Source organism: Chelonia mydas, chromosome 5, assembly GCF_015237465.2.
Source record: "Chelonia mydas isolate rCheMyd1 chromosome 5, rCheMyd1.pri.v2, whole genome shotgun sequence".
Lineage (NCBI taxonomy): Eukaryota > Metazoa > Chordata > Testudines > Cheloniidae > Chelonia > Chelonia mydas.
Window position 1 is genome coordinate 80199897 of NC_051245.2, and position 23843 is coordinate 80223739.

At 37.9% G+C, this 23843-nt stretch overlaps 1 protein-coding gene across 1 annotated transcript in view; it reads left to right on the forward strand.

Moving 5' to 3' along the window:
- Positions 1 to 23843, forward strand: part of ADAMTS19 (ADAM metallopeptidase with thrombospondin type 1 motif 19) — a 274323-nt gene that overhangs the window by 168443 nt on the left and 82037 nt on the right. The window contains exons 9-11 of the mRNA XM_007056790.4: positions 6926 to 7066; positions 8113 to 8263; positions 18462 to 18563. Of these exons, the coding sequence (XP_007056852.3) occupies positions 6926 to 7066; positions 8113 to 8263; positions 18462 to 18563 (394 nt within the window). The remainder of the gene's footprint in view (positions 1 to 6925; positions 7067 to 8112; positions 8264 to 18461; positions 18564 to 23843) is intronic.

Below are 23843 nucleotides of genomic sequence, written 5' to 3' on the forward strand. Positions count from 1 at the left end.
TAACCATTTCTATCCCAATTCCCTCTACTTGGTATCACTTAAATATCTGTTCTCTGTTAGCTAACTTAATTTAGTTTTATTACACAGCCATCTCAGTGCAGTGTTTTAAACTGAAAAGTAAAATCCTCAGCCAAACTAATAGGCTGATGCTGTGTACTGTCTCTTTACAGGAGCCACAAACTTGTTAAGGTTTTTTTGAGTGATACAGTGAGAAAGGCACTGAGCACTGCAGAGGAGATGGTTTTGGAAAAACTCAGGACAGGAGAGATTGTTGGTGTCCCCCTGCAAGGAGCATCCAGGCTGGTGGAAACTAAAGTGAGATCATTCTGCTGTCAGGGGCTCTGAGCCAAAGTTGCACAGCACAGATGTACCCAGGGTTAGAGGTCAGGTGGTAACACAACCCTTAACTGGTCTTGATGAACCCTCCAAAGCATCACAGGGTATCTGGTAGGTTTGACTAATGTACTGTGTTGCCCATCTGGGTGAATAAAGAGGCAGTCCTAGAGCTGACAGTTGCAAGTTTCACTAACAGGAAATTCTACCTTTGCTGTGATTTTGAACAGGGCAATCTAACCCTTTAAGATGGTTTTCAGGTGCTTCTTAGCCCTGTTTCTGCCCAGGACAGAGGCATTCTGGGTCTGGAGGTTCCCAGAGCATGTGGGAACTGTAGACTGAAGCAATGCATGCTGGTGAAAGGGGTACGAAGAACTCTTGAGAGAGCTGGATCTCTCTCCAGTAGGGAGAAAAGAGATTGAAGAAGGGCCAGGCCTATGGTGGGCCTCTATGGAGAGTTCAAATGACAGGTGAACCAAGGCTGAGAATGTTTTGGAACAGTCTGGGCCAGTGAGAAACCTGATGGAAGAGTTTGGAGATATTTTGTGTATCAGTGAACCAGACTTTAGGAAGGGAGATGCAGTGTGGGGCTTTATTCAACTATTTCCAGGAGAAGCGACATTAGTTTTTAAATAAAAAGAAAAGGAGGACTTGTGGCACCTTAGAGACTAACCAATTTATTTGAGCATGAGCTTTCGTGAGCCACAGCTCACTTCATCGGATGCATACTGTGGAAATTGCAGAAGACATTATATATATTATATATTATACATTATATATATTATTTATTATACATTATTATTATTATTATACATTATATATATATGTACATTGGTCAAACTGGACAGTCTCTACGTAAAAGAATAAATGGACACAAATCAGATGTCAAGAATTATAACATTCATAAACCAGTCGGAGAACACTTCAATCTCTCTGGTCACGCAATCAGAGACATGAAGGTCGCTATCTTACAACAAAAAAACTTCAAATCCAGAGTCCAGCGAGAAACTGCTGAATTGGAATTCATTTGCAAATTGGATACTATTAATTTAGGCTTAAATAGAGACTGGGAGTGGCTAAGTCATTATGCAAGGTAGCCTATTTCCCCTTGTTTTTTCCTCCCCCCCCCCAGACTGTTCTGGTTAAACTTGGATTTATGCTGGAAGTGGCCCACCTTGATTGTCATGCACAGTGTGGGGAGGGTGGTCAGTTTGGATGAGCTATTGCCAGCAGGAGAGTGAGTTTGGGGGGGGGGGGGGGGGAGGGTGAGAAAACCTGGATTTGTGCTGGAAATGGCCCACCTTGATTATCATGCACATTGTAGGGGGAGTGGTCACTTCGGATGAGCTATTACCAGCAGGAGAGTGAGTTTTTGTGTGTATGGGGGTGGGGGAGTGAGAAAACCTGGATTTGTGCTGGAAATGGCCCACTTTGATTTTCATGCAGGTTGTAAGGAGAGTGGTCACTTTGGATAGGCTATTACCAGCAGGAGAGTGAGTTTGTGTGTGTGGTTTTTGGAGGGGGGTGAGGGGGTGAGAGAACCTGGATTTCTGCAGGAAATGGCCCACCTTGATTATCATACACATTGTGAAGACAGTGGTCACTTTGGATGGGCTATTACCAGCAAGAGAGTGAGTTTGTCTGTGGGGGGGCGGAGGGTGAGAAAACCTGGATTTGTGCTGGAAATGGCCCAACTTGATGATCACTTTAGATAAGCTATTACCAGCAGGAAAGTGGGGTGGGAGGAGGTATTGTTTCATGGTGTCTGTGTATATAATGTCTTCTGCAATTTCCACAGTATGCATCCGATGAAGTGAGCTGTGGCTCACGAAAGCTCATGCTCAAATAAATTGGTTAGTCTCTAAGGTGCCACAAGTCCTCCTTTTCTTTTTGCGAATACAGACTAACACGGCTGTTACTCTGAAACCTAGTTTTTAAATGCTAGTAGTTTTGAGTGTGAGTAAGGCAGACCCAGATTAAACCAGAAAAATGAAGAATGGTTTGGACTGAGCTGGGGTAGTTGTGATGGAAGGCATGCCTGTATTCACACTCTCCACACCAGTATAATAATCTTTGTACAAAATATGCCTTGTGAGGTATCATTTACAAACTAATAACTCACTGGTCAATAATATCATGATGAAATGTGTGTCGCAACATTATATGTAAAATTATGAATTTCCCCTGAATAATAGTGGTAGCACATATCCAAACCAACGTAACCCCAATTAGGCAGGACTGGTCAAGCAGGTCTTAAACAAATGAATGTGTGTTCACCTCAGTTTACATATAAGTTGTAAACAGGGTCCTCGGACAACGAGAGGCGGAAGGCAGGAGACAAGAAAAATCTGCATTTTAGCAAACAGAGGTGAGAAGAAACAGTGTGCAGCCTCTTTAACTACCAGACACTATGCTGCCTTCTTTACTGTTTGGGCAAACTTTAACAAGTGGTAACCCTCAAAATTTCAAAGGGTGATAGAACTATTAAAATTAGGGCAAAAACACCCAGGTTATCTCTCTCTTTTTCCACCTAAGAAGACAAAAGAAACAGCCTTTGGACTTTGGGAGCAGATCCTGACCTGAAACTTGGTCAGCGATGTTACTAGGAACCTATGGTAAGATCACTTTGAACCAAGTCTAGTTTGTTAAGTTTAGAAAATGTTTTATCTTTATTTCTCTTGTAACCATTTCTGACTTTAATGTCTTATACTTGTTCTCACTTAAAAGCTCTTTCTTTGTAGGTAAATAAATTTGTTTTATTCTTTAATCAAAACTAGTCATGTTGTGAATTGTGTGGGTAACTCCATTTAGAGTGCCATGCTGTTGTATATTGGGCCCCTTAGAGGGACAATTGACCTAATTATATCTGAACTGTCCAGGAGAGGGCTGGACAGTGCAGAACACACGTTTTTGGGGGCAAAATTTGAGACTGGGAGTGCGCTGAGGTCACCCTGCAAATAGAAATCGAGGTTGCTAGAAAGCAGAGTGTGGCTGGTGTTTGCTGACAGGCTATTGGGGTCAGAGTTGCTCGACCAGAGCTGTGGTTACACACAGACATTGAGGGTGTGACCTGCATACTGGAAGGCTGTTTGTGAGCAGCCCAGGTGGGAGCTACAGCAGCAAAGCATTGCAAGGCACCCCAAGTTGCAGGGAAAGTGTGACACAGCCTCTCACCGATCTGGATTGCACCCTGGAACATCATAGTACTGTAAAATAGTGCTACAACTATCATCTAGCTAGGCTGCCTTCCTGTCACTTAAGGCCATGAGTAAACTCCCACCAGGGTGGATTTCTTGCCTTTTAAAGAAATACAGGAATCAGTTTTTTTCCTCTCAAAATTTAAAGGTTTCATCATAACCATGATCCCCCCCAATGTAATGATGGTCATTGATAATTATAGCCCAATATGGCTCTAATCTACCACACAAATACAAGAAGGGAGTGGTAAGGATGGGTTGTCAGTATACAAATTCGCCTCTTCCAAATTTTCATTTTCCTTCTCCTTCTGGGAATGATCTCTTTGTTTTCTGCTTGTTTGGCATTACAATGTGTAACACCCCTTGGTACCTAAAGTAGTATCTTGGAAATGAAGCTGTTTTTCAGGAACACACAAACACAAAAATTTATATGCTGAGATATACTTTTGTGCCATCTAGTATAGTATCATGCCTCTTAACAGTGGCCAGTCCTAGGTACTTCACAGGAAGATGCAGGAAACCCTGTAGTAGAGAGTTATGGAATAATGTGCCCATGGAGCAATTTTCTTCCTAAACCTGATCATCAGTCAGTGGTTGGCTTTGCTCTGGAATGTGAGGGTCTATCTCTCTTATATTTTTTATCCTAGTTAAGGTAATGGTGGATGTTCTCATTTTCCATGTAAATACCTAATCATTTAGTGAATCCTGTTAATTCTTTTTCTTATCCAGTTTTGACCCATCATCTTCTAAACTAGGGTGAAATTAAAATACGGTTTCCTCCAGTTTATGCATATTGAAAGTACATACTTGCCCAATTCAGTATGTCAATATACATGATATTTTTAGATATATCTATCCATAACAAACAAGTTATGGTAACACTGAGCACATCCTTTCTCTAATTAGATACATCAGAAAATAGTTGAATCCTCTGTCACAATGACATTAAACTGAACTAGTGGAGTATGTTTAGAGAGAATAATTTCTCAGAAGCAAACTAACAACCCACAGTGGACCCATCAGCCTCAAAGGAAAACTACTACTTCTTTATTCCTGCCTATACCCCACTCATAGATCTTAATCACCTTTGAACCACGGTATCATAAAAAATAATCTCTCTGTTACGTTTTTACTTTTGACTGTATACCAAACAATTGCAGATGCTTATTAGTTACAAAAAGGCTGTTGAAATCTTATTTCTTTGGGTTCTGTATGAAGAGATGGCATGTTCTGTGTCCATCCTTGCAGCATTATGCCCTTAAAATTGTTTGGTCACTTCCCAGGACAAATTTGTGTTTCACGTCTTAAACTCTAACAGATTCACTTTATTCTCTACGGCATTTTCTGCTGTGGAGTTTCTTTTCAACAGAATATACCTTTAAGCTCTGTAGTCATGTTATTGAATGTCCATATGGGCAACTCCTATGTGTGATCTTTGTACCTTTTTACTGACGTTTGCTGCAGTATAGCACTTTTTTTTTTGTCAGCTCCAGTCGTCCAATCAACTTGCCTTCTTCCATTGTTCAGACAGAGGGAAGGTTTACCCAGAGATTATGGAGGAATTTATCAAAGTTTTTGATAAATGGGAAAATGTGGCACTGGGTGTGTGGGGACATGAAAGAGTTCAGTCAATCCAGAGACTTAACTAGCCAGGGTTCACATCAATGGAGTTTGAGTGTGGAAGCACTTTTGTAGTGGTGTACTATCCAGCTCAGAAAAAGTGAGAAACTGAAATGAGTGTGAAATAAATGTGTCTTCACCCCAATTCTATCCACCATTCAAAAAATTCTCCCTGAAGATCCATGCACAGACAGCTGCCTCAGCGTTCCGAACTGTGTAGCGTGCCCGTTCCAGTGAGGGGCTCCACACGAGCCGCAGCGGCAGCACTTCTGTTGAGCACCCTGGCAGGCCCAATAGAGTCCTACACAGCCGTGCCTTATTGAGGAATTAAATTCCTTTCATGAATAAGTACAATGCAACATGAGCTGTGGTACCTCGCATAAAATTTGACCGAGAGTTACTGATATTTGGCTGACTAGCTTTGTGTGGGGCACAGTTTGGCAATGAGGGAAAGTTGCCAGGATTGTGTGGTGTTTTTGTTTTTTGTTGTTTACATTTTGATGTCAAAGTGAACAAAGGATGGTAGGGAGGCATGTGATATCAGCACTGAGTACTGGTCTAGCGGTAACTGACTTTTCATGCAGGAAAAATTGCATTGATACATTTATTCTACAATTCTTTGGCTGAAAGCAAGGACTATTCATGAGAAATGACCAAGATAGCCAACGTAAATTAATATACATGATGAGCGTAAGGGGCCAGCACAGAAAGAGTAGTGCTTATGTAGTGGTATCACCCACAGAGTTTTGCTTTGCTACACTACAAACTACAAGGCTATCTTAAGAAGATAGAAGCTGCAAAATCCCAGCAGCCACTCTGTATGCCCTGCTCTGAAGAGTATCCTTATAGTGACTTTTAAATAGTCAAAAGCGGCTGATACTGTTTTTTTTACTTTTCACATAGGAGCTCTGTGTGTATCCACATAGCTACTTTTGAAGGTTTTAAAGTGCCATTTTTCACTTAAAAAACTCACCTGACTATTGCCTACAATCAAATAGTTTTTTTTCAAGTAACAGGGAATCTTCAAAAGCAGCAACTGAGCAAATTGGAAGTGGCAGCCACAAGTAGATTTTGTAGCAGAATTTTATGACTCCTACATGGCAGTGTCCTGTGGGAGCATTCACCACCTTTTACCGTGTGGGTGCTTTGTCCTTTCGATGTAGTTCCCTTGAGTCATTCCATTGCTATTATTTGAAATAAAAGGTACTGCAGCCAAAACTCTGAATTTTTGAAATTGTAAGTATACATAAAACTACTGCTCAGAATATTTTAACAATACATCTTACCTATTAGTTAGCTAAATGCAAGTCGTCAACAATAAACAAACAAATGTGTAATGAAAACAAGTTCAATGCAGAATTACACTGAGATTCACTGGCTTTGTTATGTAAGCTCACAATGGTCTTCTCATTCATTAGTGGGAGAAATGCAGTTGTTGTTTGTGGAGGCCAAAAGTATAAATGGGTTCAAAATAGAATTAGGTATGTTTATGGAGGATAAGTCCATCAATGGCTATTAGTCATGATGGTCTGGGTGCCCTTAGCCTCAGAAACTGAGAGTGAATGTCAGAGGATGGATCATTCAGTGATTGCCTGTTCTGTTCATTCCCTTTGAAGCACGTGGCATTGGCCACTGTCGGAAGACAGGATACTGAGCTAGATGGACCCTTGGTTTGACCCAGTATGGCCATTCTTATGTTCTTAACCATTTTGAAAACCATTTATTATGCTGTTTTCTTAAAATAATTTTTATTTTTTAATACTTTCAAAATTCAGCATGGGAATAAATCATGACAATGATCACCCATCCTGTGCAGATGGTCTCCACATCATGTCTGGAGAATGGATTAAAGGACAGAATCTTGGTGATGTTTCATGGTCCCGGTGCAGCAGAGAAGATCTAGAAAGATTCCTCAGGTAATTAAGTCAAGAAATAGCATTGCTTAAAGTAATTTTTGACTTTTGATCTAAGTTTCAGGTATGCCAAATACTTAATACTTTCTACGAGCTTCTGTATGAGGTTAAAAAGGAAATATTGTTAATAATAGCTGTTAATATTAATAATTAATTAATACTGTTAATAATATTAACCACCAAAAAGCCACCTTATCAACTAAAGAAAATACATTAGCAAAGATATGGGGCAAAAATACATGTTAGGAAGATTGTGTGTTTAAAATGATATCTGTATTGTTTTCTATTTTGCACATAATAGATTACATCATGTCCTATGTTGTCATTCAATAACAAACAAGATGAGGAAATAATTTTATTTTAATAGAAATATTTTATGAGTTATCTAGTTGAGAATATGATACATGGAACCATACCAAAATAGGACACCTACATTGTACCCATGCATTGTATAAGGAATAACCCTCAAGAATAACCCTCTTGAACTGATAGATATGCCTACTGACAATTTACTACTTACAACTGAGTAGTCCTTTAAAGGTCTGTATTGGAGTTGGTACTGGAATGATTGAGATTCAAGGACAATCTGTAGATGTGTCCATTTAGAACTCAACTCTAATGGAGGTCCATGTATTTTCATCTCCCTTTTTCTTTAATTTTGTGCGAAAACAGTGCTAACTGAAATCTTGGGACTTGAAAAACACTGACATATTTAAAGTATGGGTGAAAAAAGTGAGCTCCATAAATATTTATTAAAAGCCATATAATTTTTAAGCAATTAAATTATGTAATATGTACACTAAAATGTTTTCAAAGTATTTTCCTGAAATCCTTATAGCTGTTTGTAATCCATAAACTGTTTTGCCTTTCTGTAAATATACAACAGCAAAAGAAAGAACTTGGTTAAATTAACAGATCTAAATGTCAGCAAAATGCTGCTTAAGATCTGTTAATCCTTTTTTATAGCAATTGCATATGTTCTATGTCAACAAAATAGCCAACCTTTATTAATATTATTCAACATTTTATGAATTTCTGCATATTGGCAGGTCAAAGGCCAGTAACTGTTTGCTACATACAAATCCCCAAAGCCTCAATTCTGTGATTATTCCCTCCAAACTGCCAGGAATGACGTACACTGCAGATGAACAGTGTCAGATTCTCTTTGGACCAATGGCTTCATTTTGTCAAGAAATGCAGGTAAGGATTGTTGTTTACTTTAGAACAGAGAGTTATTTTTTCAGGGACATCATGAAAGAAAGAATTACTGATTTGTAACTGGTTTTATGCGTTGCATGTGAAAGTCAATATGGGCATGTTTTATTTATTGTTTAGGCCCTGCTATAGTGGTGCTGGATTGGAGCTTTAATGTGCACCATTAGCATGCTGATTTCAGTATAAAAATAGAAAAATACATCCAGTGAAGTCATGGACCCTCTGAAGTAAATGACCTCACCACACATTAAGTGATGGGGCCATTGTCTGGCTTCTTGGAAAAGGGGTATTGCCCCATTATGGGCTAGGGAGCCAGAGTGTTACTTGCTACAGCAGCTTCATACCAGATCAGTGTGGGGATGCTGTTCCATGCTTTCCCCTACACCCACAGGTGGCCAGAAGAGAAGGGGGACTACATATGTTCATGTTGGTGCAGGAAAAGGTGGAGCAGCACCCACCCTCCCATCCATGGAAGCAGTTAAAATACCAGATTTTGTCATGATCCACTGTGGGCCTGTCTGTAGTTGCTCCTTTCCAAGGGGTCTGTGAAGGAAATTTTTTCTTTTCCATTTCTTTCTGCAGCCAGTACAAAAACTCTCATTATCGCTCATTAAACTACAATTTATGGGCCGGACTGTCAAATATATGTATGTGCAATTGCATGATACCTTTGTACCCTCCTAATTTCCCTGTGCCTCTACTGTGGGTAAGTAAATCAGGAATGTTATACTAATGAAACCCGGTGAAGTTAGACAGCCAATTAATCACCTGCAAGTTGCATATAATCCCCAAGATGCTTTGCCAAGCTGTCTCTCAGGGTGTCTTTAGCGCTCCTTTAGTGTTCCTTGCTATTTTCAGGAACACCAACAATTAAGTCAAGATTATTATCCTGATGCTAATTTGACTATCTTCTTGAAAATAGGGTACTTACTTTCCTGGACTTGTCCTCTATTAATTTCTGATATTTAGTTTTGAATGCCCCATGTTTCTTTTGTTCTAGGGTTTTTTTATTTGTGAAAGTATATAGTCAAGTTAAATAAATTTAGTCTGTCAGGCTGGGAATAAATGTTACTAGTGACATGTGCAGCTGCTAAAAAGAACTGAACCACAACTAACAATGCATTTCTTCTAAGATCTGACTGTCCATACATTTGATTAAGCAGAACTTGTAAGACTATCTGTAATCACACCATATGGTAATATTAGAGATACCAATCACATCTCCCTCATCGCCAAGGTTCCAGTACACAATCTCTCTGATAATCCTGTGAGACAAGGGAGAGATTCCACGTACTTCCCCTCAGCCGGTCGCTTGCCTACAATACGTGCCACGGCAGAGTACTAACAATACCTACCCCTGCAGAGTTATCTCTGGGAGCTACTAAGTTGGCCCACATTCCTGTTCCTTGAATGGTGCCTAATCTTTATGTTGAAGTTTTTTTTTTAACCCTGTGAACGTGCTTTAAGTTGAAGACTGTAATTTATGTAGTCTGAGAAGAGTAGCCTAAAGCCTTTCAAGAACAAAGTGTTTGTGTATTTTTCAGTGTAAGATTTATACTGTCACTGTGATTATCTTGTAAAACTGCCAAGTTTGCTTTTATGCCCACTGTGCTTCAAGTAAGAATCAATTAGTTCCTACCATTCTTTTGAATAACAGAAAGCAAGATAATGGCTCATGAGTAGAACCTGATAATTGAGTACAATTGTAGAACTGCAAAATATTGGCCTTGAAGATTAAAGTCCAGGATGTGAATGCTATCTAGTCAACTTTACTAAAACAATTCTTGTCATAACACAGCTGTGATCTTTATAGAGAATGAATAGAGTGGTTATATAGCATGGCAACTTTTAAGAAAGTCCAAGGGAAAGATCATGATGAAAAGAGCAAAAGTTATGGAAATATTATATTTCTGTCTACATATCTGTCCTTACCTCCACCACTACTTTTCCCACTGTCTCCACTCTGCACAAGCATCACTCTTAGCTTCTCTTTTTGTCTTTCTTGCATAGTCCCAACTTTTCTCCTTCTTCCCAGCTGTTCATATGACTGGAATGGCATTCCACTTGACATACACAAATATCCCTCACTCGTTTTTCCTTCAAAAACCTCCAGAAAAGCCAACTGTTCTGTGAAATGTTCCAGTCACAGTGACCCCTGCCACACTGTTTCTATATTTGTTATCTTGTTCGTTTTGTAATATGCAAGGTTTTGCTGTTAGAATGGATGCCTCATAAGTCCTTTTGAAAGGGGAAATCTCTGTTTAGTTTGGCATCGCTTTTTTGTTGTACATTGCTATTGCACTATATAAATAGGAAATTAATGTATAGTTTATAAAAATCAAGTGTCACCAGTATTATTTTATATCCTCAGATAAATCTTATTTCTCATTGTTAGTCCAAATAATTTTAACTTCTCTTGTACTGTGATAACGATGTACCAGAGAGGGAACATACTGTGTTAGAACTAAACATTGTAATCATAACTTAACTGTCCAAGTTGGGGAAAAGAGAGAGTTTCACCCCCAGAAGAGTGAAGTTCTGACTCAAAGTTCAGTGCTCTGGTTTGTGTTTCACTACAGTGTTGTTGCTGAACTCCAGCTTTCTATTAGCCTCCCTTGCAATGATGGTTTAACTGGCAGCACTTAAAGTTCCCAGTGAAGTGTTCAGCTGTTTTTCATGATTTGCCCCCTCACATGCAAAAATCCTAAAATGTCAGAAAAGTCTTAGATTTTTGTTTTTAAAAATTCTAACTGCATTACTTCAGTGATAAAAGTGCAACTGTAAATATGAGTAAACCTTTCACTTTTGTGCAGAGTAGACCATATGTCCTGAAGCGTTAGGAAAGATGGTCTGACACACAAACTTTCCAGTGTAAAACTTTAATCCTGATTGTTCTTTCAACTTACATACTTCAATCAAATGTCAGCAGGAAATATCAGGATTTATTTAACCAAAAGAACTCTGTCACCTGAGAAAGTCTAAAGCATATTGTTGTCAAAGAGTTTTCATTCTGTGTGATGTGCTGAATACTTTCTTTATGTTTATTGTATGCAAAAACAAAAGCAAAAATAGCTAAAAATGTACAGTTTAGATATCAAAATTACATTAAAAATAATTTGTAAATTATTAATGAAATGTATAATGATGCTAGGAAATCATGAAATACTGCAGGGAATTAAATAAACATAGCTAATTATTTCCAGTGCAGCTAGTAAACCATGTGAAGTAGTTAAATAGCTTCTGAAGCACCTACAAAGTAGCTAATGAAGATATTAAATATTTTAAAACAAGCACAATATTTACACTTTTTCAATGTCACACCTAATTCCTTATGGGTTGAACAGACCATGTGTATCCATGCTATAGACTTTAGGTTAGATGCATTCTTCCAGAAGATATTAACAGACTTTAGCTCAGTTAAAAAAAATCAGTTTGCCTTTTTGTTGTAGTGTTTTTTTTGTATGTCTCTTAGGCTTGTATATCAAATATTTCACACATAATATCTCATATGTGTATCCACAAATCCTCTATTATGTGCCTCGTTTTCTCTGTGCTATTAGTCCTCTATGTTACCTGAGTCAATATTACACCATCACTGTCACCATTTGAAAAGATCCTAAATTATCTGTTTCCTCTTAATCTCTGAAGGTGTTGTTTCTCTTCGGGTTATAGTCTGATGTACAGCATGGACTTCACTGATTAATAAATAAATATAAATAAATTAATAAATATTAATATAAATATAAATAAATTAATAAATAAATACTAATCTGCAGTCATAGCAAGTGCACATAAGTATGGAAGTATATTCTTATATACTTACAGTTTGCTTCAAATTGTGAGATTAGCATGATGTAATCTATGCATCATCAAGATTGTTTGATGAACAATAAAAAATGACCTTTGTGTTAACTCAGGTAAAATAAGGCCAGACACCAAAAGATAATTCAAATGGATAGGTTTTAATGTAATGGAGAGGTCAGTTTTCTAGGCCTTTTCAAGAGCCAAGTACATAAATTGGTATCCTACTGAAAGCAGTTGTAAGCTGTATCCTACTCATCCTATCAGTGCAGTTATTGCCCAGTGGATCCCCAAAAAAGACATTTCATAAACTATGGATAATTTTGCTATAGGAGGGTGCAGCTTTGTTAAATAAACATAAATGACATAAATGAAAGGGGTGGGAGGGTGTAATATAATCCTTGAAGGAGAAGGTGGCTGGATCCTTTCAGGCCAATCATGCTAAGCCACCCTTTGTCCTAACTGATGGATCCCTAGGTCAAACAGCTATCTCATCTGATAAACTGTCCAGCTCACCCAGGCCCACACTTCCCCCATCAAGAGGATTAGAACCATCACTGAGTCAGACCTCAGCAAAGTTTTGTGGGTGAGTCTCTTAGCCCCAACAACAAAGAATCACAATTTTGGGAGCCATATGCCCTCTCTACCATCCCTGCCCAGATAAATTCATGCCACTGTAAAGACTCCTTAGGACCCCAAAGTTGCAACATGACATACTGAAATATGAAATTCTGGCATAGCCCAAACAGAAAAGAAAATGCAATGGTTAGTCCACATAACAACATCCAATTTGGTCATTAGCACACATACAATATTCCAAGAAAAGGACCGACTGCTTTTCCTAGGCTCTTCCCCTGCTAACCGCCCCCCGCCACCCCCCAGAGCATAGGTGGGAGGGGAAATCCTGCTGTGAGTAGGAAGAGAGTCTGAATAGTGTTTTGCTCCTCCCACAGCTCAGCCTTAAAAAATGGAAGGGGGACAGTAAAGCTCCCTCCCAGCCAGTTAGAGCCAGAGTAGTAATCTGTGATACAACCTGACACTAAATAGGTTACAATTGGTTCGGATGGGCCAGGGAACCCCTAGTATTGTTCAAGGGGAAACCCCATCAAACCCAACCCAGCTCATCACTACCCCACTGCTTGTAAATTTGTCTGGAGGGGTGGAGGTCTAAGAAGATAAGAACATAAGAATGGCTGTACTTGGTCAGACCAAAGGTCCATCTAGCCCAGTAGTCTCTCTTCTGATAGTAGCCAATGACAGGTGCCTGAGAGGGAATGAACAGAACAGGGAATCAATCAAGTGATCCATTCCCTGTTGCTCATTCTCATCTTCTGGCAAACAGAGGCTAGGGACACCATTGATGAACCTATCCTCCATGAATTTATCTAGTTCTTTTTTGAACACTGTTATAGTCTTGGCATTCACAACATCCTCTGGCAAGGAGTTCCACAGGTTGACTGTGTATTGTGTGAAAAAAATACTTCCTTTTGTTGTTTTAAACCTGCTGCCTATTAATTTCATCTGGAGGCCCCTAGTTCTTGTGTTATGAGAAGGAGTAAATAACACTTCCTTATTTACTTTCTCCACACCAGTCATGATTGTATAGACCTCTATCATATTCCCCCTTAGTCGTCTCTTTTCCAAGCTGAAAAGTCCCAGTCTTATTAACCTTTCCTCATACAGCAGCTGTTCCATACCCCTAATAATTTTGTTGCTCTTTTCTGAACCTTTTCCAAATCCAATATATCTTTTTTGAGATGGGGCGACCACATCTGTATGCAGTATTCAAGATGTGGGCGTACCATGGATTTATATAGAGGCAATATGATATTTTCTGTCTTATTATCTATCCCTTTCTTAATGATTCCCAACATTCTGTTCACTTTTTTGACTGCCGCTGCACATTGAGTGGATGTTTTCTGAGAACTATCCACAATGACTCCAAGATTTCTTCCTTGTGTAGTAACAGCTAATTCAAACCCCATCATTTTATATATGGCTGCTACTCTGAAACTTGGGATTATGTTTTCCAATGTGCATTACTTTGCATTTATCAACATTGAATTTCATCTGCCATTTTGTTGCCCAGTCATTCGGTTTTGAGAGATCCTTCTGTAGCTCTTTGCACTCTGCCTGGGACTTAACTATCTTGAGTTAGTTTTATATCATCTGCAAATTTTGGCACCTCACTGTTTATACTTTTTCCAGATCATTTATGAATATGTTGAATAGGACTGGTCCCAGTACAGACCCCTGGTGGACACCACTATTTACCTCTCTCCATTCTTAAAACTGACCATTTATTCCTACCCTTTGTTTCCTATCTTTTAACCAGTTACCAATCCATGAGAGAACCTTCCCTCTTATCCCATGACAGCTTACTTTGCTTAAGAGCCTTTGGGGAGGGACTTTGTCAAAGGCTTTCTGAAAATCTAAATACACTATATTCACTGGATCCCCCTTGTCCACAGGCTTGTTGACCCCCTCAAAGAATTCTAGTAGATTGGTGAGGCATGATTTCCCTTTAAAAGATGCTTGAGCTGAAGTTAGTGAGACTACTCTTGTAACTTGCATGGAATTTAGGTATCGATACATTAGGAGATGCAACATTACCAACTTGTTTTAACATTTCTGTCAGCTAAATTCAGAATGACCAATGTATTTTTGGTATTCAGATCTATTAAAATGTTTATAATACCATCACATAATTGTGTGGGTTTGTGCATTTTAAAAACAACTTTGATTTTCTAAATCAAATTTAAAGAAATCTGTATATGAAACCAAATGATTTTCTAGTGTGGCTGCCAAAGGCACTAATACTCTACCTACCTTTTAATAAGTAGGTAAGAATAAGAGAGAATTTGTTTGATTTAAAATCTGGGCCAGTTTCTAAAGAAGTGGTTGATGAGAGACTGGTCTTGGTAGCTGAAAACAGGCATAGAGCTAAAAAAGCCATCTATGTGGCTTTAATAACAGGAGATCACCTGACATCTTTGGTGAAGCTTAGTGGGCAAGAGAGACAATTGACAATTCTGCCAATATTAGGCATTATTGGAGGCCTATGTGTTCTTGGGTTGGTCAGTTCATAAGGGCCTTTGATAAAGGCCCAAAGGTAGAGTTAAATATTAGAGTCATCTTAATGTATCCTAATTCCCAGTTAGAATACATCAAACTTTTGTGTGTGTGTGTGTTCTTTTTCTCTAATGTAAATGTGCTTAGTAATTTGTTTACCTCTTATAAAAAATGTAGTGAATAGGAAGGGAGTGAACCTAGGAGTTGATTATAGGTGCAATGGCCATCTAAATTGGTTACATCCTCTCTCTAAGATAAGTTTAGGTGGTGGGGGTTAAGGGCCACAGGCTATTTACAAAGGTATTTAGGTGCCTAGAGGCAGGTAGACATCAAGTGAGATTTTAAAAAGCATCTAAACTGGATAGGCACCTAACTGCCATTGACTTACAAGCTGCTTAGGTATTTTTGTAACTAGAAACCCATCTGCATATTTAGGCACCAAAAAGACCTATGTAAATGTGGTTATACATCTTTTATGATTGGAAGTCAATCTTTTATGATTTATGGTCAATGTCAGCCAGCTTTGCATTCCTATGTATTTGAAGTTCTTTGGTTACAAGCTGAAAGTTAAAAGGGATAGAAGATTCTCTAAAAGGGAAGGACTTTGGATTTTGTGTCTTGAAATCTTGGAGAACTGTTTCCTCCAATGTAGTCATTTAGGTATGTGGATCCAGGATATAAAATACAAATAAGGCTCTTCTCTGAGCTATGAACGGTATAGGAAGTCTTGTTTTGATTTCATTGTTATTGTCAGTTTACCTATATCCGTGCTCCAGTGAGGTTGAACTGAGCTCACTATTCCCTTTTCTCCCATTTCTTACTTGGGATAGGACTATAACAGCAGAAGGCCTGATGGCTGCCTTATCGGCATAGTCTTCAGGAATTGGCCTGGAATGCTTGTTCCTAACTTTAGTGCTTCCCTTACAGTTATGAGCTTAAAAAAAAGCTTGCTTAAAACTTAGTTTTAGAAATGCAAAGGTAGGTTTTCTCTTTGGACCTTAAACCATAAAACAAATTACATTGTAAGATGGATAAGTATTTAGGCTAGGGCCAGCTCTAACATTCTTTTAGAGTTTTTATGAGTTATTTATAAACATATGATGTCTTATTAGGTCAGTTTCTTCCTAGGTGTAAGTCCATTGGCAATACACCAGGGATGAATTTGGGTCATTGTCATCCTGACCTTTGTTTCTGTACAATTCTCTGACCTACTGACATAAGTCTCTTCATTTTGTAAGATATTACTACGGACATCTTTACATACTAGACACACATTGACATTTGCAGGTACTCCTATGCCCTGGCCCAGATACAAACATTTATTAAATGATATTTCCCTTACAATGAGGTTTTTTCAGGGTATCATTTCATTTAGAAAACATAATATAAACACATTTTTCATGCATCATATCAAAGACCAGAAACTATTATTCAATTTTGCAAGCATAATAAAGAATTTGAGACAGACAGAGCACATCTTGTCTTCTGGTGGCTCTGGATTCTGAGAACCTGGTGCTGATCTGTTTCTTTTATCCCCCTGTGTCTCCTGATCCTTCTTGCCCCTGCACTGTCCATATTTTGTGGGCATCAGATTGCACAAGCAATAACCCTCAGGCAGTGATCCAGCCACAGCTGGCCCTGTTCGCTTTCATCTGGTTTCCAGGTAAGGGGGGGGACAAAATAGGGAGAGGGGGAAGGAAGTTACAATTCTGAACTTGATTCCTCTCTCTTGAGGATAAGGCAGCCTTGTAATTTCTCTGTAGGGACAAATAGAAGAGGCTTCCGGGAGTGATTGAGGAATTACAATAGGCAGCAATGTTCATGGCTGGACTTCCTTTCAGGGAAAAATAAAAACTGTCCTCTCCTGAAGCTAGAGGATGGACTGAAGGACCAACTGTTCTTTCCATCTATAACATTTAACATTTTATGACCCCTTAGTGAAAAACCATTATAATTTGCCTTGTTATCTTATTTGATATCCATTCTATGTGAATGCAAGATTCAGTTGAGTATTGAATTGCTTCCAAGGGAGAGAGGATTATGAAGGAATGGAAGTACATCAGGAAGCAGGAACCATTGGGATGGAGTGAACAGGGAACATTTGAGGAAGTCATCAGGGAGCCTAACAGTGTCTGAATAAATGTTTTCTATATTATTCAAGCAATAGCAGAAGTTTTACAAATATTCACTTGGGTTTTGAAAACTCACTTCAGTCTCGACTGTGTTAGAAAATTCATATTTAATTTAAGGGTGAACTGCAAAGCTAAAATTAAAATTGACATAAGTATTTATGAGCTGAATGCCCTATTGACCCATGTGGGATATTCAATAGGAAAATAAATTTTACTTAACCTAAAAATTCTTTTTTATTTTCATCTGTGAAGACTTCCTGGCATATTCTGGTTTGTTGGAGAGCTACCAAAATAGATTATTCTTTGAGATTGTCACTGCAGTAGATTCTGTGGTGTTCTAAAATGATTCAAACTAGGAAGTATTAGATTAATTTTACAATAGCAGGAAAAACTATTTAAATGTGCTTACTAACTTGGTTGCCCCACACATTTAGCTTTTCAGTTTTACACCTTTAAGTAAAGTCTATTATACTTCATTCTCCAAGCCCTCTAGTGAACATAATTGACAAGTTATATATATATATACACACACACAACCTAACACTTCACTGATTTCTAAGGCATACTTTCATTTCTAATGACAGTGCTAGTTTTCTTTCTTTCCATGCTTGAATGAGTGGTAAAATAATAATGGAATAAAGTATTAGCTCTCTTAATTCTTAAGAAGCTTTGAGTTTTGTGGAGAAAGAAGTATATCACTATTCCCCCTTTTACCTACCTGTTTTTTGTCCATATGCACTATGGGGCTCCAGCCCATAGGTCAAGTAGCTGAGCTATGCGCTGGTGGGTGAAAACAGAGTCCTCATTTCAGACTGTGGCTGTAGCACACCATCTATAGTTACCTCTAAGTCAATTGATCAATATAGTGGTAGATCCACCTTGCCTGGCAAAGCCCTACCTGTATCAGTCTGACAACATTCAAGGGTTGTGACTCTGGACACTGGCTCCTGGAATCTGTCCCCCACTCCAATAGCACAACTGGACTTGTTCCACTGTGTCCATGCCCAAGGGGAGTGCATCCAGGATTTGCTGCATACTATCTCCACAATTTTTGTTGATGTTTAACTCTGCATATACTTCAGTGCCACCAAACCAGCAACTTCCTGATGAAATTAATGGACTACATATATACAGTCATTTAAGTCCTCTGTCCTTAGCAATGTATGTTTGTTTTTCAGCATGTTATTTGCACTGGGTTGTGGTGTAAAGTGGAAGGTGAGAAGGAGTGCAGAACTAAACTGGATCCACCAATGGATGGAACAGACTGTGACACTGGAAAGGTATGACCACTGATTTTCCTACTGTAACTAATGGAAGTAGTGCAGCAATTAATTTATTGTGATTAAATTTTGGAAATTGCTTCTGAAAAATTGCACACACATTACTTTTAAATATGAGATGAATCATTTTAATTTGTAAATTTTAGGAAAGACAGTATATAACTAGATATTTCTGGGAATAACTGTTATTAATATAACATTAGCATAGTATACAATAGGGATAGTTTTATCACTGTATATGCAAATACACTTCATAGCTTTAGCATGTCTTTATTGGTTTCTCACAACAGTTCAGAATATAAATAAATCAATGTCACTATACAAATGAATTTCACTACAGAAAAAAATGTAATATGAACACTATCCAGTTCTGTGAACCTTATACAAACTATATAATAACTGTAGGGTCATTTTTGAATATTTTAACATAAATTACCAGCCTCAACACCAAAACACTATTTTGACTGGCAATATATAATTGAGTGTCATTTACGTTTAACATAAAGGGAAAATATAAAATGTACTAGTGAATAATTTTTAGATTTTCCCTATCAGTAGTGTCTCAGGTTTTCAAATAAACAGATTTGATCATCTATATGCCCCTATTTACTGTGCACACCTGAAATAAAATATAATTATACTGAAGATATAACAGTTTTAGAAAGGAGATTAATAGACGTTTGAAAGAGTCCATTACAGTTACTCTTTATTCTGATTAGCATCAGAAAAATAGGTTTTTTCTATATACAGTATGAATATTTTGGGGATGGGGAGAATACACATATGCATTTGCCTAATTAAATAGTTATTTGTGTAGATCAGCAGCTTGCTTGTGTGTGGGGAAAAGGTATTTATCCCTATGAAGAGTGAAAAATCTCTAACTTAACCAAGCCAAAATATGTTTTCACATTTGCACCATTTTTGTTTAAAGCTAATTCTGCTTTTTGTAATATATTTTATCAATGGAATGTCATTGTTGCATTGTTTCAGTACTTTATTTTTAAGCTGAAATATGAATTTTCAGACACTCACAAACACTACTTACTAAAATTAATTTCATGCAAAGAACCAGTACAGAATTACTGTATACAAATTACTACAGAAGAGGTTTATTTCAAAGAAGTTTTAAAGTGTCAGAGCACCTAAAAGAATGACAGATTTCCTAAAGAACTCATCAACAAAGAAATGAAATGGTCACTTAAAGTGAGACTTCTGTTAAATGTCCATCAACAGCTTTTATGCTTCGGAGGGCCTTTGCCAAATGTGTGCTATCACAATAAATGGAGGCCAAGTGTGTAAGCCAACTCTCTTTTTAGAAAAAAGTAATAAACAGCACAGAAACATTCATATATCTTGCTTTTCTTGTGGTATTACACTGCCCCAGCCCCCGTGCAGTCTCCCTAAGGGATAATTTGCTCTTTGAATCATAAAACATTGAGCCAAGGACAGTTTTTGTCATCTAAAAACCAAACAAAATCATAAACAGAATAAGATAAAGTATTCAGATAGTATCGGTGGTGTACATTGGGAACAAACCATTATTTATTTTTGTTCCATTGGAATAATGAGATTGTGTACCCTAATGATACTGGCAAACTAGACTTGTGTAGCCTATTTAATATTTTAAAACTACTACTATTTCTTGATAAAGGTAGCATTCTTTTCTGAGAAAAGAGAAATATATGTATAAATCCATCATGCATTGAGAGGAGAGAGCCTTATGGCTATGTTATAAGTGGTGCAGGGTCAGCTATACCAATGTTGCCTGACAGTTTCCACTGTAAGACCTTATTTTCTGTTGCTTATAACTTTGCCAACCTTTAACTGTTCAGAATGAAATTTTCCATGCTAGGTGTCTACCTCATGTTAAATATTTTTGGAAAATTTCAGCAAAAATGGTTTAGCCAGTTCTCAGAACAAAATTAGGAAAAATACATTGTTTTGCCTTTGTTAAAAGAATCCTTGCAACCATTTAACGGATAAGCTGTAGAGCCTCTATTCTTTGAAACAGGGAATTTCAATTTGTCAGAGGGGTCACTGGTACAAGGGATGTGCCTATTGCCATCCTTATCAAAATCGGCTCAAATTTGGTCAAACTATGTGCCTCTAAAAATCGCAGATCTCATGTGCTCAGTAGAGATTTGTTAGCATTTAGCATCTAAATTCCCTCTATACTGAGCATGCTGCAAGGGCTGAGCAGAACATTCTCAGCAATTCCTCCTTCGAGCAGCCGGGGGCTGCTTTAGCACTGGACAGTGGAAAAGAGCCTTTCTATCTGGTGCTCTCAGTGTTACCATGTGGGGCCAAGGTAGCATGGAGAAAGAAGAAGTCTGACTGGAATGCTGAGTGGTCCAAGCATGGAGGGTTGCTGTGGGGACACTGGGACAAGGGGCCACAGGTGTTGGGGGAAGACTGGGACAAAGAGCTAGGCGTGGGGGTTGGGATGTGGAGCCGAGGGACATGGGGAGAGACTGTCATATGGAGCTAAGGGTAGAGGGACTTGGATTGGGATAATGAGGCAAGATGGGCAGGAGGAGGAGACTAGGTCTAGAACAAGGAGCAGTGTGGGGTGGAAGACGCATCTAGCAGAATGAAGTAAGCAGACATCCCTGAAACATCATAATTATCTTACTGGACTAGGAAAGTTTCTTCTTTCCATTGTCACGGTCCAAGATGAGTTTCATATTCATTAGTCAATCCTACTCTGTTTTGCTCAGAGCATGACAGTGTTGTATTGTTGTACAACATTCCTTCATTTAGGAGATGATGGGGATTTCATTTACTCAGTCTGTCTTGTTTCATGCTCATCCTGATTAAATTGTTCTGTAAGTGAAGGATTTGTGAGCATTCCTCAGCCTCTACCTAGTGCAGATACAGTCCCTGGAGAGTCCCTTTTACCCCATATATCTATGGTAATATACCTACCTTTATATGTAAGCTTGGAAGGATTAGATTTTTGTTGGTATGTCAGTAAATGTTAATTTCATTGTACGCATGCACAGATGAAAACATATTTCCATTAATAATAACTGAAATTTAGATAGGCAAAGTAAGAAAAATGGTGCCTGAAAATGTATTAGAGTTTGATTTAAGGATATTGATGTGTATATTTTGACATGTGACATTGACAATTTGTGTTTTAATGATTATAAAACTTTAAATGTTTTGAATCTCAACATCTACTGCCACTAAATAATTATTGTCTGACTCCCCATAATTTCCTGCAACAGTGAACATTTAAATAGGTAAAAATTGGGGGAAAAGTGCTTCACCCATAATTTTGCACACCGTGAAAATTTATAATTGATAAATATCTAAAATTGCTTAAAAATAAACGTCAATATTATCTGTCAAAATTATATTAAAAATTGAATTATCCCCAGCCTATTTATATGTACATGGGCATTTTTAACCAGAGGCATCCCCAAGCATTTCAGTTTTCATATATAGAAGTTGCTAATCTAACAGAAATGCAGTCATCCCAGGATGTTGTAACCATATGGTATAACTCCACCAACATCACTGCACAACACTTTAGGACAGAAAGTAACAAAATTTAAGCTGAAATTTAAGATTACCCCCAACTGGGAATTACCCTGGGAGTAACAAAAGTAACCTTGTGCTAAATTACACAGATATTTCATGACCACAGATAGTCAAGGCCTTTGTGTGTTTCATCTGAAAAATGTCCTTTCCAGAAGCACAGTATACATTGACAGCTTTCTAGGGCATTAGCTCAGTACTCAGAATGAAAAGAAATATTTGATGAGTCACTGATGCCACTGAAATTCAGTAGTCATTATGCTATTCCTATTCTTATTATTTTGTACCTGGTACAATTACAAAATATACTGGGCCAGATTCTCAGATGGCATAAATTAGCATAACATCCCCATTAAGTCAATGGGGATTAAGTAAATTTACATCAGCTTTGGATCTGAACCATAGAATCCAGCAAATACACTACTGTGGGTACAGTTAAAAAGAAGTTTATACAACTTTTTATTAGTAGGTAAAAGAGTACTGGTTTGAGTATTGATGTTTGTATTTGTCATGGAGAGTACCATTAGTACAAATTGCTCATACACTACTGAAAAGATGGTAAAAGAAAAGTTATTAACTGTTATCTGTACTTGCCCCCTCTTGTATAGCTGAACAATATCTATTACTGCATTTTGCAGAAGGGATTTATTTATGTTTTGTGATATGCAGATTTTACCTTTTTTCAAAGTTAGCCTGTGGCAAGCCTTTTATTTTACTACATTGTGCACCTCTCATGTACCACTAATTTCTATGCGACTATGTTTCTCACATACATGATAGTGTTCTGAAACAATTAAGTAAAGAATATTATCAATATTATATCTGTCATAAAGGAAAAACTGTTTCTCAATGAGTGTAATCCCACAAATCCCCCAGTGAAGGTCACACATCCACATGATGCACTGGATGATGGATTTTCATTTGTATTTCTGAATTAGCAGAAAGGTGTGTAACCAGACAACTCCCTTGTGATTTGTCAGGAAGCTCAAGAGCACATATTATTTCTTCTAAAGTGAATTATAACTTTGGCTTCCTAAATTGATTTCTGAGCCATCTTCAGACAGTAGCACAGAAATAACTAGTTTTGTGAAAAAGTTCATTTTTGCCCAAACATGTCCCCTTTGAACATTTAGCTTCATAAGATGGAAGGGATACAGTTCTGAAGACCCATACTAAAAGATCAAAAGTTAATAAACACAAAGGCTGCATCCTATCATATGCACCCTATCAAGTGTATAACTTGTTCCAAAATGTTCATTCCTGGAGAGTGAAATATGGAGGTCCTATTTCTGAAAAAATTTGCTCTGAATTTTAGTTTTGCCACTGGTGCCCAGATACCATGATGATAGGCACATTATATGTGTGTGTGTATTTTAAGTGTGTGTGGGGGGAGGGGTATTCCATTTATCTACTCTGCAAAGTTAATATATACACTTGTAATGTGCTTATCTCCATGGCAGCTGGACACTACTTAGAAAACTAAAATTGAAAGCTAAATCTAACGGATGATTTACTGTTACAGTGTACTTATTACACAGCAGATAAATGAGAGGAGAATTGTAGTTGTCCTCTCCTGGCAAATGATGTATATGTATAGAAATACAACAGGTGAAATCCTGGCCCTATTGAAACTTCCATTGACTTTACGAGGGCCAGGATTCCATCCAAAATATTCTGAAAGCTAAGCAGGGCAGTCCTACCTCCCATTATCAATAAAGTCCCATTTACCCTAAAATT